The 17110-nt window shown below is 42.5% G+C and overlaps 1 protein-coding gene across 6 annotated transcripts in view; it reads left to right on the top strand.

The window, feature by feature from the left end:
* Nucleotides 1-17110, top strand: part of cd99l2 (CD99 molecule-like 2) — a 167862-nt gene that overhangs the window by 116540 nt on the left and 34212 nt on the right. For 4 of the 6 annotated variants that reach the window (XM_043705120.1, XM_043705123.1, XM_043705125.1 and 1 more), the window contains exons 4-5: nt 6981-7091; nt 16523-16612. In XM_043705120.1, coding sequence (XP_043561055.1) covers nt 6981-7091; nt 16523-16612 — 201 coding nt within the window. The remainder of the gene's footprint in view (nt 1-6980; nt 7092-16522; nt 16613-17110) is intronic. The other 2 variants (XM_043705122.1, XM_043705126.1) reach the window with 1 other exon arrangement.

Genomic DNA, 17110 nt, shown 5'->3' with positions numbered 1-17110 from the left:
GCTGCCTCGCAGCGCCAGAGACCCGGGTTCAATTCCCGACTCAGGCGACTGACTGTGTGGAGTTTGCACGTTCTCCCCGTGTCTGCGTGGGTTTCCTCCGGGGGCTCCGGTTTCCTCCCACAGTCCAAAGATGTGCAAGTCAGGTGAATTGGCCATGCTAAATTGCCCGTAGTGTTAGGTAAAAGGGTAAATGTAGGGGTATGGGTGGGTTACGCTTCGGCGGGTCGGTGTGGACTTGTTGGGCCGAAGGGCCTGTTTCCACACTGTAAGTAATCTAATCTAATCTAATCTAATCTGAGCATCGGTGGTGGAGGGAGTGGATGTTTGTGGATGTAGTGCCAATCAAGCAGGCTGCTTTGGCTTGGGTGGTGTCAAGCTTCTTGAGTGTTGAAGCAAGGGAGGAGTATTTCATCACTCTCCTGACTTGTGCCCTGTAGATGGTACACAGGCTTTGAGAAGTCAGGAGGTGAATTACTCGCTAGCTTCTGACCAGTTCTTGTAATCACTGAATTTCCCATTGAGTTTCTGATTAATGGTAAACCCCCAGGGTGCTGACAGAGGAGGGCCCAGCGATGGTTACGCCATTGAATGTCAGAGGGCAATGATTAGATTACCTCTTGTAGCAGACGCTGGTCATTACGGCAGAGGATGGATGTAATCTTTATAAATAGAGGTTCTACGATGCAGTGGGTGCTGCATGTTCAATTCCATCCCAGGAGTCCTGATGGTCCAGGAAAGTGCATTTATAACGTGGTCAAAGGTTTGAGTATCAGTTTGTAAATCTTTCCAGCACACACCAATGGCAGACAGGAAGGGTAGGAAAGATTTCTGCTTGGCTATGTGATGAGATTTTGTCATTTATTTCAAGAGGGTTGGAATGTAAAAGCAGTGAGGTGCTGCTAAGACTTTATAAAGCTCTGGTCAAGCCCCATTTAGAATACTGTGTCCAGTTTTGGGCCCCACACCTCAGGAAGGACATACTGGCACTGGAGCTTATCCAGCAGAGATTCACATGGATAATCCCTGGAATGGTAGGCCTAACGTATGATGAATGGCTGAAGATCCTGGGATTGTATTTGTTAGAGTTTAGAAGATTGAGGGGAGATCTAATAGAAACTTACAAGATGATGCATGGCCTAGAAAGAGTGGATGCTGGGCAATTGTTTCCATCAGGTGATGGGCATAACCTTAGAATTACAGGGGGTCAATTTAGAATGGAAATGAGGAAACATTTCTTCAGCCGGAGAGTGGTGGGCCTGTGGAATTTATTGCCACGGAGCACAGTGGAGGCCGGGACATTAAGTGTCTTCAAGGCAGAGATTGATAAATTCTTAATCTCGCAAGGAATTAAGGGATATGGGGAGAGTGTGGATAAGTGGCGCTGAAATGCCCATCAGCCATGATTGAATGGCAGAGTGGACTCGATGGGCCAAATGGCTTTACTTGCACTCCTATTTCTTATGGTCTGATGGAGATGAAAAGAATTGTGGAGCCTCTGCCAACACTATTTGTAGCTCCATACTGCTATGTGCATGAAGACGTGTCCGTTATCACACTAACTCAAACTCCTTCCTGGGGCTGGTCAGCTCAGTTGTTGATATAGCTGGTTGGCTGATGTGAGTCAAGTTAGTGCCAGTGATTATAGGGTTTGGTTCATGTTTCCTGCTGGAGTGGAGTAAGGATCCGCTTTCTTGCTCTATCCCATGATACTGCCCTACCCACTGTGAGTCAGATCTGCTTTTGGGCTGAGAATTGAAGGAGATAAATGATATCAGTAATAGTATTATGTCTCGTAATGTGCCAGCGCTGTTTTATGAACAAGACTAATGTGCCAGAGTATATCTGTTTGTGGTGTAAGTTTATGGAATTCTGGTATTTTTCCCAGTCCTATGGTGTTCACATTCTGTAACTGAAATTTAACATATCCATTTGTGTATTTAATCATTGTTTCTTCACTATTTTGAATGTAAGATGCAAAACAAAATGATCAAAAATGTGTATCAGATTGGATGCAGTGAGGATCAAGGGTTAGAGAGCTAAGAGGTTGTTACAATAAATGTTTAGTTTGTGTAAAATGTGAGTGCATTTGTTCCAGGGAGGAGTTCTATTGTAGAGCGAAGTCCTGGGGTTTTGAAGTCCAGCTGTGCTGAAATATCCTGATCTGTTAGGATTTGGAATTGGTTGGAGGGAGAGTTCCTTGAGCTGTTATGACAGAGTAGCTGTGATTGGACTGAGATGAACACAATGTCCAGTATGAGTTTTTGACGTTTCTGTGGCTGGCTGGTTGCAGGAGGCAGTGATTAAAGTGCCTGAACCTGGAGTACTCAGCAGAAGGAGGCTGATGGACCCGAGCTGGTAGAATGCATGCTCTCTCGTGACCCTGGGACATTGGGGAATGGGACCACTAAGATGGGCGAGGTGTTCCAAAGATGGGAACAGTCTGGGCCCGTGATGTTTAAACAGACCAATCTCCATGTGTGTGGAACAATTTTGGAGATTTATAGGGGCTTTATAGTTTAGCACAAGCATCGGTTTCTGTCCTTCCCCTCCAGACTCTTTCTTTATCAACTTCTCCATGAAAGAAGAATCCAGCTCTGGATATTTTCTCATCAACCCGATTCAAAGATGTCATTACACTTCTCAGACTTAAACCGGGTCTCCTAGTTCAAAGATTTGGAAACACCACTGTGTCACAAGAACTCCTCTGAATCCAGTTCTCTCTTTGCCAGAGATAGTAACTGAATTTAACTTCCAGCAGAAGTAATGATGAGATTTAAATCCAAGGCACCAAAGCATTAACATCAGCCTCTGGAGCACCAGCCCATGGCATTAGCAGCATGAGACAATGTGGGATATCAATCCACCCCTTAATGTTTCTTTTACACGGAAGTGTTATCAAACTCAACTAGACAGTACGTTCCCACCACCACATCACCCACTGTACTTTTCATCTATTATCCATCATCAATTAATCAAATTACACACAATGCCCCCCAGAAAAGGCAATGTATCCAGCTCTTCTTTTCATACCAATGTTTTCCAGTTGTTTAATTTATGTGCAAATCCAGTTAAGGGTAATGCAGACCATCAAGGGAGAGGGAGGGAGCCAAATCAAAATGGAGTTGGAAGGGGTGAACCCAGCTGTGTTTGTATTTGCTCCCAGGATGTTGGCATCACTGGTCAGTCCAGCATGAATTTCCCTTCTCTAGTTTTCCCAGTGAGTGGAATCCAGAACTTAAAGCCAGATTCCAGTGGGAATCACATGCTTTCCATCAGCTCTGGAGTTTTACTGGTTTATCCATTAGGAGGGGGCCTCTGGCACAGTGGTAGTGTCCCCACCTCTGAATATGGGGACCCAATTCAAGCCTTACCTGCTCTGCAGGTGTGTAATAACATCTCTGAACAGGTTGATGAGAAAATATACTGGTTGGTCCTTACAGTGGACCTGCATTTCCAACACTTTCACATAACATCTGGCAGCAATATTGATGGATCTGGTGATTATAGGAGGGACCAATAACTGGGAGCAGGGGTTCAGGAAGTTGAAAGGGGAACTATTAGGGTTTACCATGACAGAGTTGGACAGTAGGATCTTTACTATGCCTGAGCAGTGGAGTAAGTGTTTCTAGGTGTATCTGTGTTGGGTGGAGAGTGAGTTACAGCAATAGTGTGGAAAGTGGAGTCCAAGCAACTAAGATGACTAAGAAGAAAGTTATGGGGCCCAGAAACATAGGAACACTATGTGTGTATTTAAGTTGTGAGAGCTGAGATTTCCAGAGGTATGGTGAGCAAAGGAGGGGTTAATAGGATCTGGAGGAAAGGATTATTCCCGATGCTGTGATGGAACTATCCAAGAATCTGGAGCAATGATAGGGATCTGGAAGCATCATGTATCTTCTGGGGATGAAGGGACACCAAAAGGATCATTCAAAAACACAAAATATTGCTTGAGAATATTTTTACCTGTCCGTTTTCCCAACTCAATGCCTGTTTGGAACACAATATAATTCATTCAATCGAAACTGACCGGTGTGACCAGAATGTGCTGTTGAGAAGTGTGACAATAGTTGGCATTATTTCAAACTGCAGCACCAAAAATAATGAATCTAAAAAAGTATAATTTCAAAGTGAATGGATTCTTTGGAGATTTGGATTCAGTGGGATGTCATTGTAAAGTTTAAAAAGCTAGCGACGATTGACACACTGCTGGGGCTGGCAGATTTGACAGCAGTGTATACATGAGAACTTCACAATTAACCAATAACCTCATGTGGTGCTAAGTGGATTAGGTAATGAAAGACTTTTGCATCTCTCAAAGCATCATTCTGCAGTGACCTCTGTCGGCGGAATCGACATTCCTGAAGAAAACTGACTTTTCCTTCTCCTTTATCCATCAATCTTAATTCAGCTCAAGAGCTAACCAGGTGGAGGAAAGGGAACTGTTGTGTCTTGGCTGCTAGCTTTTTTCCTCATTAATTTATTCATGTCAACCGCAAACTCTAAACCAGATACAGTTGCCTACTGTCTGCATTTAGACCAAGTTTGAGCAGAACATCTATAAGTACCTAAAGTCAGTCTCTCCTATACTTTCACTGCTACTTAGAATCTTCTGTGTTAATTGCCAATTCTGATGTGAACTGTGAAATGTGAAATTTTATCTACTTATCCTGTTCATTCTTTTGTCTTAAATTACTTTTACCTGCTAACTGTGATCAAGGAAACAAAGAACTTGCATTATTTTAGCACCTTTTACAACATTAATACATCTCAGTGATTCATAGAAAATGTAGATCTTTAGTTTCTTTAAGTGCAATCAGTGTTGTAATGCAAGGAAGAAGATGAGTTGCATATAAGATGTGAATTAATACACAAACTCCCCTGCTTCTCATCATATTTTGCAATAGTGGCCTTATTGTAAAAAATACAATCATCATAGTCTCACTAGACAATTGGGTTGCTCTCACATTGGAGGGAGAGAGACGACTGGTGATGGTTTAACTTAAGGGTCACCACACTTCAGGCAGAGAGAGAGAGGGGTCTTCACCATAACCTCAGCTAGCCTGGGAATTGAACCCATGCTGTCAGTGTCACTCTGTATCGCAAACCTGCCATTCAGCCAACTGAGCTGACTGACTCACACCTTGTTGTACTTGCAATCCAGAACCTCTAGGTTATTGTTCAGGGGACACGGATTTGAATCCCTCTATGGCAGAGGGACAAATTTGAATTCAATAAAAATCTGGAATAAAAGATTAACCTATTGGTGACCGTGTAACCACCAGTGATATGTCATTAAAACACGTCTGAGCAATTAGGGATGAGCATTAAATACTGGCCCAGTCAGCGACATTCTCATCCAATGGATGAGTTTTTAAAACATGGTCAGTGAGTGAGACCTTGACTGAACAGCATATTTGATAGTACTGCACTTCATCAACCGAATCTTGTCCTATTCCATTATGGAAGCTTTGGTAACAAGAGAACATTTAATCAGGTAGGAAAATGCTGGATGGGACGGAATTTACCTCCTCACAAAACTCCACCCTAATTAAGACCTTTTCTAAGCAAGCTATTCAGGGATATTACTACACACGTCTGGACTTAAACTCAGGACTCCTGGCTAAGAGGTAGGAACAGTACACGGTACAAGAACCCTCACCCCTGACCTGATTAAATCCCTGCTGCCAATTGAAGCCCTTAACTGGGCAACTAATGACTACTTAAGGGCCTCATCTTGTTGCTGCCATTATTGGGAGTGACCATACCTCTGAGCCAGGAAGTCTGGGTTCAGGTCCCACCTGCTATGAACAGACTGGTTAAAACATATCTTGCTGCTGCTGTTAACCCAGCAGTGGGCAGATGAGTCACTACACAGGGATGACGCCAAACAAATTTCAAACATTTTTGGCCACAGATGCCTGTGGTTTCCTAATTCAATCACTGCCTGATTGAAGTACCCAGCATCAGGAAATGTATTCTGGATCAGTGGTGCTGGAAGAGCACAGCAATTCAGGCAGCATCCGACGAGCAGCAAAATCGACGTTTCGGCCTAGCTCCTTTTCCACCTATCCACTCCACCCTCTCCTCCCTGACCTATCACCTTCATCTCCTCCCCCACTCACCTATTGTACTCTATGCTACTTTCTCCCCACCCCCACCCTCCTCTAGCTTATCTCTCCACGCTTCAGGCTCTCTGCCTTTATTCCTGATGAAGGGCTTTTGCCCGAAACGTCGATTTTGCTGCTCGTCGGATGCTGCCTGAATTGCTGTGCTCTTCAAGCACCACTGATCCAGAATCTGGTTTCCAGCATCTGCAGTCATTGTTTTTATCAGGAAATGTATGCCTACAGAAGGCCACAGTGCTGGTCTTGCTGCTGAAACTGTCCCCCAGCCCCATGACCAATGCCAACACCCATGCCCATTACTCACCTCTGGCATGGGATCATCAAGAATTGCCTCCCTATGACTCCATTGAGATAAAGCACCAACTTTATTTTGCACAATGTTAAGTGGAAGGGGACCGTCACATCAGGTTTGCAGCTCAGGTGAACCAACTGCCCCCACATCAGTCCAATTCCACCTTAAAATCCCAGGTTAAATGTATAAACAAGTACAGGGGTTTGTTTTAACACGAACCTCCAGCAGATTGACCAACATTCAATAAAAGTTAATAAAATGAGCTATATAAAGATGTCTGTGGCTAACCTCTGGAATTATTCATCCATTGGTGTTAGTAAAACTCAACAAAATACCATTCTCCAGAAAGTTGACATAAAAGCTGATGGACTTCTGTTTTCCAGTTCACGATTTCCACTGGGATCTCATTCATCTTTACTCAGGAATCTCACCACCTTATTTTTCCATGAAAAGCTCTGTTTTATTTTGAAACTGCATGTTGCTTCAGAAGCTCTTTGTTCCTTGTGGGTGTCACTGAGCAATGACTCTCATGTTTTACAAATACCTTTGTCTTGTTCCTGTAGGTGATTTTAACATATGGGATTTGCTTCAAACGACTCCTCCTTCTCGTAAAACCCCAAAGTCACCCAAAGCCACCAAAAAAACACCAAAGAAGGGAAACTCAGGTAAATCAGGTAAGGACTGTGATGTTAGTTGCATTTTTTATTCGTCATACAGGGGCATTTGTACAATCAGTTCCTGTTCTATACATCAGGTCGTCCCTTTAAGACCTCCAGTATAAATGTGAGACAGTGCATTTTAGAGCATAGGGGGTTGTAGGGAAAGGCAGGAATGGTTGATGTTAAAAAGTAGGATGTACTGAAAATTTTGAAAAATGTAAGGATAGATAAGTCCCCTGGGCCAGATAGGATATATCCAAGGTTACTACAGGAAGCGAGTGGAGAGATTGGTGCGTCTTTGGCAATCATCTTTGCGTCCTCACTGTCTACTGGAGTAGTGCCAGATGATTGGAGGGCGGTAAATGTTATTCCCTCATTCAAGAAAGGGAATAGGATAATCCTGGGAATTACAAACCGGTCAGTCTTACATCGGTGGTGGGCAAATTATTGGAGAGGATTCCAAGAGACAGGATTTATGATTATTTAGAAAACCATAGCTTCATTAGAGATAGTCAGCATGGCTTTGTGAGGGGACAGGTCATGCCTCACAAATCTTATTCAATTCTTTGTGGATGTGACAAAATGCATTGATGAAGGTAGAGCAATGGATGTGGTATACATGGATTTTAGCAAGGCGTTCCCCATGGTAGGCTCATTCAGAAAGTAAGGAGGCATGGTATACATGGAAATCTGGCTGTCTGGATACACAATTGACTGGCCCATAGAAGACAGAGGGTGGTAGTAAATGGAAAGTATTCACCCTGAAACTTGGTGACCCAGCAGTGTTCCACAGGGATCTGTTCCGGGACCTCTGTCCTTTCTGATTTTTATGAATGACTTGAATGAGGAAGTAGAAGGGTGGGTTAGTAAACTTGCCAATGACACGAAGGTTGGAGGAGTGTTGGATAGTGTGGAGGGCTATTGTAGGTTGCAACGGGACATTGACAGGATGCAGAGCTGGACTGAGAATTGGCAGATGGAGTTCAACCTGAAAAGTGTGAGGCAATTCATTTTAGAATGTCGAATTTGAATGCAGAATGCAGGGTTAAAGGCAAGATTCTTGGAAGTGTGGAGGAACGGAGGGATCTTGGGATCCATGTCCATAGATCCCTCAAAGTCACCACCCAAGTTGATAGGGTTATCAAGAAGGCAAATGGTGTGTTGATTTTCATTAACAGGGGGATTGAGTTTAAGAGCCGCGAGGTTATGCTGCAGCTCTATAGAGCCCCGGTTAGACCACACTTGGAATATTGTGTTCGGTTCTGGTTGCCTCATTATAAGAAGGATATGAAAGTTTTAGAGAGGGCGCAGAGGAAATTTACCAGGATGCTGCCTGGATTGGAGGGCATGAAGTAAAAAGTAAGATTGAGGGAGCTCAGGCTTTTCTCATTGGAACGAAGAAGGATGAGAGATGACTTGATAGAGGTGTACAAAATGATGAGAGGCATAGATAGAGTGGATAGCCAGAGACTTTTTCCTAGGGATGAAATGCATATTACGAGGGGGCATAATTTTAAGGTGATTGGAGGAAGGTATAGGGGAGATGTCAGAGGTAGGTTCTTTACACAGAGAGTGGTGGGTGTTTGGAATGCACTGTCAGACGATAGTAGTAAAGTCAGTTATACTGGGGACATTTAAGTGACTCTTGGATAGGCACATGGAAATAGTGCAATGAAGGGTATGTAGGTTAGCATGATCTTAGAGTAGGATAAAAGGCCGGCACAACATCGAGAGCTGCAGGACCTGTACTGTGTTGTACTGTTCTATGTTCTATGTATTACCCTGGAAAGTAATGAAGATCCAAGGGATCTTGATGTGTATATCCACAGATCCCTGAAAATGGCAGGGCAGGTAGATAAGGTAGTTAAGAAGGTGTACGAGAACTTTGCCATTATTAGCTGCAGAGCTGGAAATGTGTTGCTGGAAAAGCGCAGCAGGTCAGGCAGCATCCAGGGAACAGGAGAATCGACGTTTCGGGCATAAATCCTTCTTCAGGGCTTATGCCCGAAACGTCGATTCTCCTGTTCCCTGGATGCTGCCTGACCTGCTGCGCTTTTCCAGCAACACATTTCCAGCTCTGATCTCCAGCATCTGCAGACCTCACTTTCTCCTCATTATTAGCTGCAGCACAGAATACAAGAGCAAGAACATTATGCTGGAACTGTGTGTAATGTTAGTAAGGCAGAGTTCTGTATGTAGTTCAGGACACTGAGGTACAGGGAGGATGTAATTTCAGACCTTTAGCATCATCTTTTATGTGATATGAACTCTTTTCAAGACATGACTTTATTTCCCCAAATTCCCTAGATTCCATGTCTCTCTCCTTAGTAAATACTGACAGGAATGTTCATTCAATATCTCACCCATCTCCTGTGGTTCCACAGAGGGTTAGAAACTCTTGTAACACTAAATCAGTATTTACATATTCATGTGAGTTGGTATAGTCTCCAGGGCTATGGATCAAGAACTGGAACATGGGATTAGTGGAATCAGACCTTTGTGAACTGGAATGGACATGGACGGACAGAATGGTTTCTTTTTGTGCTGTATACATGTATGAGTCTGTTGACCATCATTGAATTGGTATGCCATGTTTTCCCAATATCCTATTTTGTATTTGCTTCACATTAACATTGGGAAGTCCAATCTTGGATCCCTGCCTGAAACATTGATTCTTATATTGATTGCATTTTCCTTCCCAGCCCTATCTCAGGCTGAGCCAGATTGTTTTACAGTCTCTGCTTCTAAATTTGAACTTGACCATGAGATCATAAGAAATAGGAACGGGAGTAGGCTATTTGACCCCTCAAACCTGCTCTGCCATTCAATTGGCTCATGGCTCATCCAAAATTTCTCTCATTCATTTCATGTTTTCCTCCTAACCCTTGATTCCTCGATGATCAAGGATCTATTTATCTCAGCTTTAAGTATTCCCAATGTCTGTGCTCCCACAGTTCTCCGTGCTAAGGCATTCCAAAATCACTTAATCTCCTGAGAGAACCTCCTCATCTCAATCTTAAATTGGTTCCCCTTTAATCTGAGACTATGCCCTCTGGTCCTCGACTCTCCCATGAGGGGAAACATTTTCAACAGATTGTCCTGGCCCAACTATCTTCAACTGCTTCATCAATGACCTTCCCTCCATCATAAGGTCAGAAGTGGAGATGTTCGCCAATGATCACACAATGCTCAACCCTATTCACGACTCCTTAGATACTGACGCAGTCCATGCAGCAAGATCTGGACAATATCCAGACTTGGGCTGACAAATGGCAAGTGACGTTCGTGCCACACAAACGGCAGGCTATGACCATCACCAATAACAGACAATCTAACCACCACCCCTCGACATTCAGTGCTGTTACCATCACTGAATCACTCACTATCAACTTTCTGGGGGTTATCATTGACCAGGAACTCAACTGGACTCACCACGTAAACACAGTGGCTACAAGAGCAGGTCAGAATATTGCAGCAAGTAATACACTTCCTGAATCCCAAAGCCTGCCTACTATCTACAAGGCACAAGTCAGGAGTATGATGGAATACTCTCCACTTGCCTGGATGGGTGCAGCTCCAACAACACTCAAGAAGCCTGGCACCATCCAGGACAAAGCAACCCACTTGATTGGCACTACATCCACAAGCATCCACTCCCACCACCGCTGACGCTCAGGAGCAGCAGTGTGTACTATCTAAATGATGCATTGCAGAAATTCGCCAAAGATCCTGAGGCTGCACTTCCCAAACACACAACCACTTCCATCTAAAGGGATAAGGGCAGCAGATACTTGGGAACACCACCACCTGCAAGTTCCCCTCCAAGCCACTCAACATCCTGACTTGGAAATATGTCCCTGTTCCTTCACTGTTGCTGGGTCAGATTCCTGGAATTCACTCTCCAATGGCATTGTGGGTCAACCCACAGCAGGTGGACTGTAGAGGTTCAAGAAGGCAGCTCACCACCACCTTGTCAAGGGCAACTGGGGATGGGCAATAAATGCTAGTCCAGCCAGTGACGCCCACATCCCACAAAATGAATAAATTAGAAAAACAATCTTCCCAGCGTTCCTTTAAGAATCCTATATGTTCCAATTCGTCGATATCTTGTTCTTCTAGACTGCAATGAGTACCAGCCTGATCTGTTTAGCCTTTGCTCATAAGACAGTCCCTCCATATCAGTGATCATCCAAGTGAACCTTCTCTGAACTGCCTCCAATGAAGTGATATCTGTCCTGAAATAAGTGGACCAAAGCTGCTCATGGTACTCCAGGTTCAATCTCACCAGCACCTGGTTGCAGCAAGACTCCCCTACCGGTATACTCAAACCGCCTCAAAATAAGCCAAAAGAGAAAATGCTGGAAAATCTCAGCAGGTCTGGCAGCATCTGTAAGGAGAGAAAAGAGCTGACTTTTCCAGTCTAACTGACCCTTTGTCAAAGCTAACAAAGCTTTGACAAAGGATCAGTTAGACTCGAAACGTCAACTCTTTTCTCTCCTTACAGATGCTGCCAGACCTGCTGATATTTTCCAGCATTTTCTCTTTTGGTTTCAGATTCCAGCATCCGCAGTAATTTGCTTTTACCCTCAAAATAAGCATTCCATTAGCCTTCCTGATTAATTACTGCATCCATGTGCTAGCTTTCTGTGTTTCATGCATAAGTACCCCAAGTCCCTTTGTGTTGCAGCTTTCTGCAGCTTTTCTCCATGTAAACAAAATTCTGTCAATTTGTTCTCTCTTCCAAAATGAAGAACTTCACATTTTCCCACAGCTTAGCTTCCATACATTTCCACCTACCTCTGCCCATCTCCATTAATACCAAATGGCAGTGTTAGATCTAATGAAATCAAACCTAGCATCTTCCAGGAATTGTCCCCACTCCTAACTCAAAGTAGCTTTTGACAATGGAAACGTAGCCATATTTATTCGTTATGGAAAGGTTTCATTCATATTTCCATTGACCATACAGATTATGCATCTGCTAATGTCTAAGCACTCAAAGCACTGACTTATTGTGCAATGTATTCATCTTGGATAGCATTGAGGAACTAAAATACATCATTTTGAGTGTGCTTCTGCCATTAAGTGAGATCATGACTAATCTATGACATATCTTCATCCTTCCACAACACATATTGATGAACAAAACCTATCAATCACAGTATTAAGTTTAACGATTAACTGTACTATCAAGTTCATTTGAGGAAGAAGATGTCAAATTACAGCCAATGTTTTGTGTATCGAACGTTTTCCTAATGACACATTGAAAGGCTTGGCTCAAACTTTTAGGCAATTCCCTCTAATCCTCGACTGCCCCATCTGTAGAAATAGCTTTTCTTCCACCCTATCAGGTCTATCAGGTCTCGTTAAAATATTTAAAAATTTGATGAAATGCCCCCCTTAACCTTCTGATATGTCAAGGATTACAGTTTCAGGTTTTGTATATACTGAGCTAGTAATTAAACCCTTGATATCCATTTTTCTTCTGAAACCTCAAAGATATAGTCTCTTCAAAACCATTTTGTCCTTCCTGAGGTGTGAACACAGTACTTCCATGCGTATTCTAGCTGGGTATTGTATAACTATTATAACCTCTACCAAATTGCATACTGACCTGTTATTCCATTATTACAGACTTAATGATTATCCTTTCAATAATATTCTGATCAATGTATATTGACTCCTACGTTTCTTTTGAATATTTAGCATGTACTCTGATCTGTCCTTTTTAGATTTGAGGGGCATCCATGAGGGGCTCCAATACAACCGGGAATCTCATCGCCCGGCATATCCCCCACACAAGCATTACCATCAAACCAGAGCATTCATGAGAGCACACCAGCATAACCTACCTTTATAAATATGGGCTTTAGGAATTTCTTAATAACAGATTTTGAGCTGAATAGTTAATAATAATTGTTTCCCTCTCTCACATTCCTTAAATAGTAAAGCAATATGTGCAATTGTCTGATCTAAAGAAATAACTTCTGGGTTGCGAGGACTTTGGGCGATGACCGTCTACAATGTTCCTATCCAATTCCTTTAAAACAGTGTGTCTGAAATCTTCTGATTTTGATTTTTGTAACTCTTTAATGCCATTATTTTGCTTAATTCAATTTTGGTAAGTCCCTAATTTAGCATTAGGTTTCTGTGTCCTTCATGCTATCCTCTTCACCCGCTATATATTCAGTTTCCAGCCCAGATCACCTTGCAACCATGTTTCAGTAATGTGCTGTGATCCTGCTTAGGGACAATTAATCTTGAAAAAAGAAATGTGAACTCCCAACAATTAATCACTGCCAGGGTTGGAGGATTTGAGCTATAGAGAGAGGCTGAACACGGCATGGACAGGTTGGACTGAAGGGTCTGTTTCCATGCTGTACATCTTTATGACTCTATAATATTTCACATTTTCTGAAGGACACAATCTTTATTGTATTTAAAAGAATTAAACAAAACAAGTTGTAACACTCTAGGCTGTAAGTTATGTATGGTAAACCCATACTTCGATTCCTTAGTTGCTCAAGCCATTTTGTTATAAGGAATATCAGCCTTTTTATTCAATCAAAGTTATTTAATTCTGCAGGGATCACCCACGAATATACCACTGACCTGTGGTAATCACTTTAATTCGCCATTAGTACACGATTCATGTTCGACTTCCATTTCAGGGCTTGAGTATAACACTATGTTCAGCGCTGAGGGAGCAATACACTGTTAAAGGTTCAACCTTTTGGACATCAAACTGATACCATTATCTTCCTTTTTGGATGGATCTAAATGATCCCATGGCACTGTTTCAAAGAAAATTAGTAATCCAATATTTGGATTTATCCCTCAATCACTATCACTGAAAAACTGATTATTTGGTCACTGTTGTATTGCTATTTGTGAGAGTTTTCTGAATGCAAATTGGCTACTGTGTTTGCTGTCTTAGAATGAGAACTACACAGTCAAGTACCCTGAGGTGTCTGATGATCATGACAGTGATGACCATTTTGATAGGTGTATTTTGCTCAGCTGTAAATTGTGCAAATGCCACCTCTCAGTGATGCAAAGAGCTGGCATGCACAAAAGTGGCATGAAATATCTTTATAAGGTCAAAAATCAAATCACACCAGATGCTAGTCCAACAGGTTTATTTGAATTTGCGAGCTTTCAGAACTCAGCTCCTTCCTCAGGCGTGGTATGATAGGGAGAAATAAGACACAGTATTGAAAAGGAAAAGAAGTTAACAACTTTAAAACTAGCAGCTCTTTTTGAATCCTTTTATCAGCTAGGAGGTAGAGTGCTGATTAAAATGCAAGATCCAGATTCCTTTGAAGTCTTTGTCATTTGCTGATAAATACTGTGTCTTATACCTCCCTATCATACCAAGCCTGAGGAAGGAGCAGAGCTCTGAAAGATTGCAATTTAAAATAAACCTGTTGTACTATAACCTGGTGTCATTTGATTTTTGAGCTTGTCCACCCAGTCCAACTCCGGCATTTCCACATCATACCATTATAACATCTTTATTATGATAGAGAAAGCTTGGATTTAACAACTGTTTGATTAAAGTGAAATTCATCATCTGCTGTATTTGGCTGTTGTATAAATTTGAGATGATCCAATTCAAGAACATGCCCAATGACAGGACAAAAATCATTTGTGGTGGTTTAGCTCTGTTCAGAAAAGTATAATGGCTCTGATTTGGATCAGTTCTTACACTTCCAATGATGCGTTCCTTGGCTGATGATGTCTTTATCTATAGTTTTCTTCACCTTTTTTACCTCTTTCCCAAGCCCAAGAGTTCAAGTCTATGTGACTTTCCTCTGGGTTTCCTTTATCGCACCAGGGAGCCTTTCTGCACCGTCCATCTGATCTGAGAGCAGAACATCTCCACATCAAACCCGCTGTCAGCCGGAGCTTTCGTCTTTACAGTCAGTGACATCCCACTATGACCCTGCAACCTAGACGATGGCCTTATGGTATTATCACTGGACTGTTAATCCAGAGACTCAGATTGTGTTCTGGGGACCCAAGTTCAAATCCCACCAGGGCACAGTTTGAATGCAATTAAAGAAATCATGGAATTAATCAAATAATGACCATGAATCAATTGTCAAGAAAAACCCATCTGATTCACTTTAGGGAAGGAAACTGCCATCCTTACATGGTCTGGTCTACATGTGACTCCAGACTCTCAGCAATGTGGTTGACTCTTAAATTCCTCTGGGCAATTAGGGGTGGGTAATACATGCTGTGTAGCTAGTGACCCTCATCCCATGAATGAATAAAGGAGAAATAAAAACCACAGGCTGTTGCCTGGTATGGTAGGAAGATCGTATGAGGAAAGGCTGAGGCACTTGGGGTTGTTTTCATTGGAGAAAAGAAGGTTTAGGGGTGACTTGATAGAAGTGTACAAGATGATTAGGGGTTTAGATAGGGTCGACAGTGAGAATCTTTTTCCATGTATGGAGTTAGCTATTACAAGGGGGCATAGCTTTAAATTAAGGGGGGGTAGGTATAGGACAGATGTTAGGAGTAGGTTCTTTACTCAGCGAGTCGTGAGTTCATGGAATGCCCTGCCAGTAGCAGTGTGGACTCTCCCTCATTATGGGCATTTAAGCGGGCATTGGATAGGCATATGGAGGATAGTGGGCTAGTGTAGGTTAGGTGGGCTTGGATCGGCGCAACATCGAGGGCCGAAGGGCCTGTACTGCGCTGTATTCTTCTATGTTCTATGTTCTACAACTTTATGGCTGATTCATAGCCTGGGCAAAGGCTACAAATGCCAAGAGTTATTGGTGACATCTGCCCATCTGCAGGAAGTGACCATCTTGGCATTCGTAGCATACACTCTGATGTTTCTTTCTTTTGTGATTTAATTATGTTACATATTTTTTAAAAAAGTTTCCTTTAACTGTGTTGCCTTAAATTATAATTTATGACTATTACTCTGCTCATTTCCCTTTTCTTGGGTTTAGACGTGTTATTTATAAATAGTTTTTCCATCTGATCTTCAACGACCCACCACCTCCATCCAGTTTACTGTTTGAAAATCTTGGTGAGATACTTAGTCATGCTTTCCACTACAACCCACCTTCAGGTGAGGCCTGTCCCAGTGGTACAGTTCGTAGTCTCCCAATGTTGCTACCAGTCCCCCATGAAATGAACTCTCCCTCTCCCTTGCCACTGCTTCAGCTCTATCCTCACTTCCCTCATCTACTCAACAAAATACTAATTTGTATGTGGCTCAAGCGATAATCCAGAGATCGTAACCCTTATGGTCTTTCTTTTCTCTCCTTCATAATTTAGTTCTTTAGCTGTCGGAACTCAGGATTTGTTCAAACCTCCCGTTTTGCAAACTCACTTAGTCCACAACCGCTTCATATTCCAAACATTATCACTACGGCAACCATCATGTCTGGACTTTTTTGAATTTACTTTCTTTGTAACTCTAGACCCGAATGATTTTGGCCTTGATTTTGACCTGTCGGATGCTATTGATGACAGGAATGACAACCACGGCAAAGGAGGTAAAGATGACTCAGGTAAGAACTAATGGCAGAAAGGACCTTTCAGGGTGGGGTTATTTGAGTTCAAATTTCATTGGGTGTTGGAGCTTCACAAGTGACACGTTGGGAATGTAACCAGTGTGAGAGTTTAAATTCAAAGAAAACTCAAATCGGAACTGAAGCATGTAATTAAAGTTTTTGCATCATATTTCTGCGTGGAAACCATCTGCAGTTTGGTATATGAAAGTACAGTTATTATGACCATGATCCTGACATCAAAGTGATTTATCACATCTATTGGGACACTGTTCTGTCTGACAGGATTCCAGGCAAAGATCAATGTCCCTAAGAACATAATTTGTGATTTCCTGTCTGTCAATGACAATGTACTAAATACCGGTTATACCTGGCCATACAACTTGTTCTCCAATGCATGTAACAGCCTTGAGCTCACAATCAGCGTTATGTCCCAACCTGCTGCACAAAAGCTGTACCCCAAGCCCAAGGTTTCAGTCCAAGACCGGAAGCTGTGGG

The sequence above is a fragment of the Chiloscyllium plagiosum genome, chromosome 15 (assembly GCF_004010195.1).
Source record: "Chiloscyllium plagiosum isolate BGI_BamShark_2017 chromosome 15, ASM401019v2, whole genome shotgun sequence".
Classification (NCBI taxonomy): Eukaryota; Metazoa; Chordata; class Chondrichthyes; order Orectolobiformes; family Hemiscylliidae; genus Chiloscyllium; species Chiloscyllium plagiosum.
This window is presented reverse-complemented; position numbering and strand designations above follow the sequence as displayed.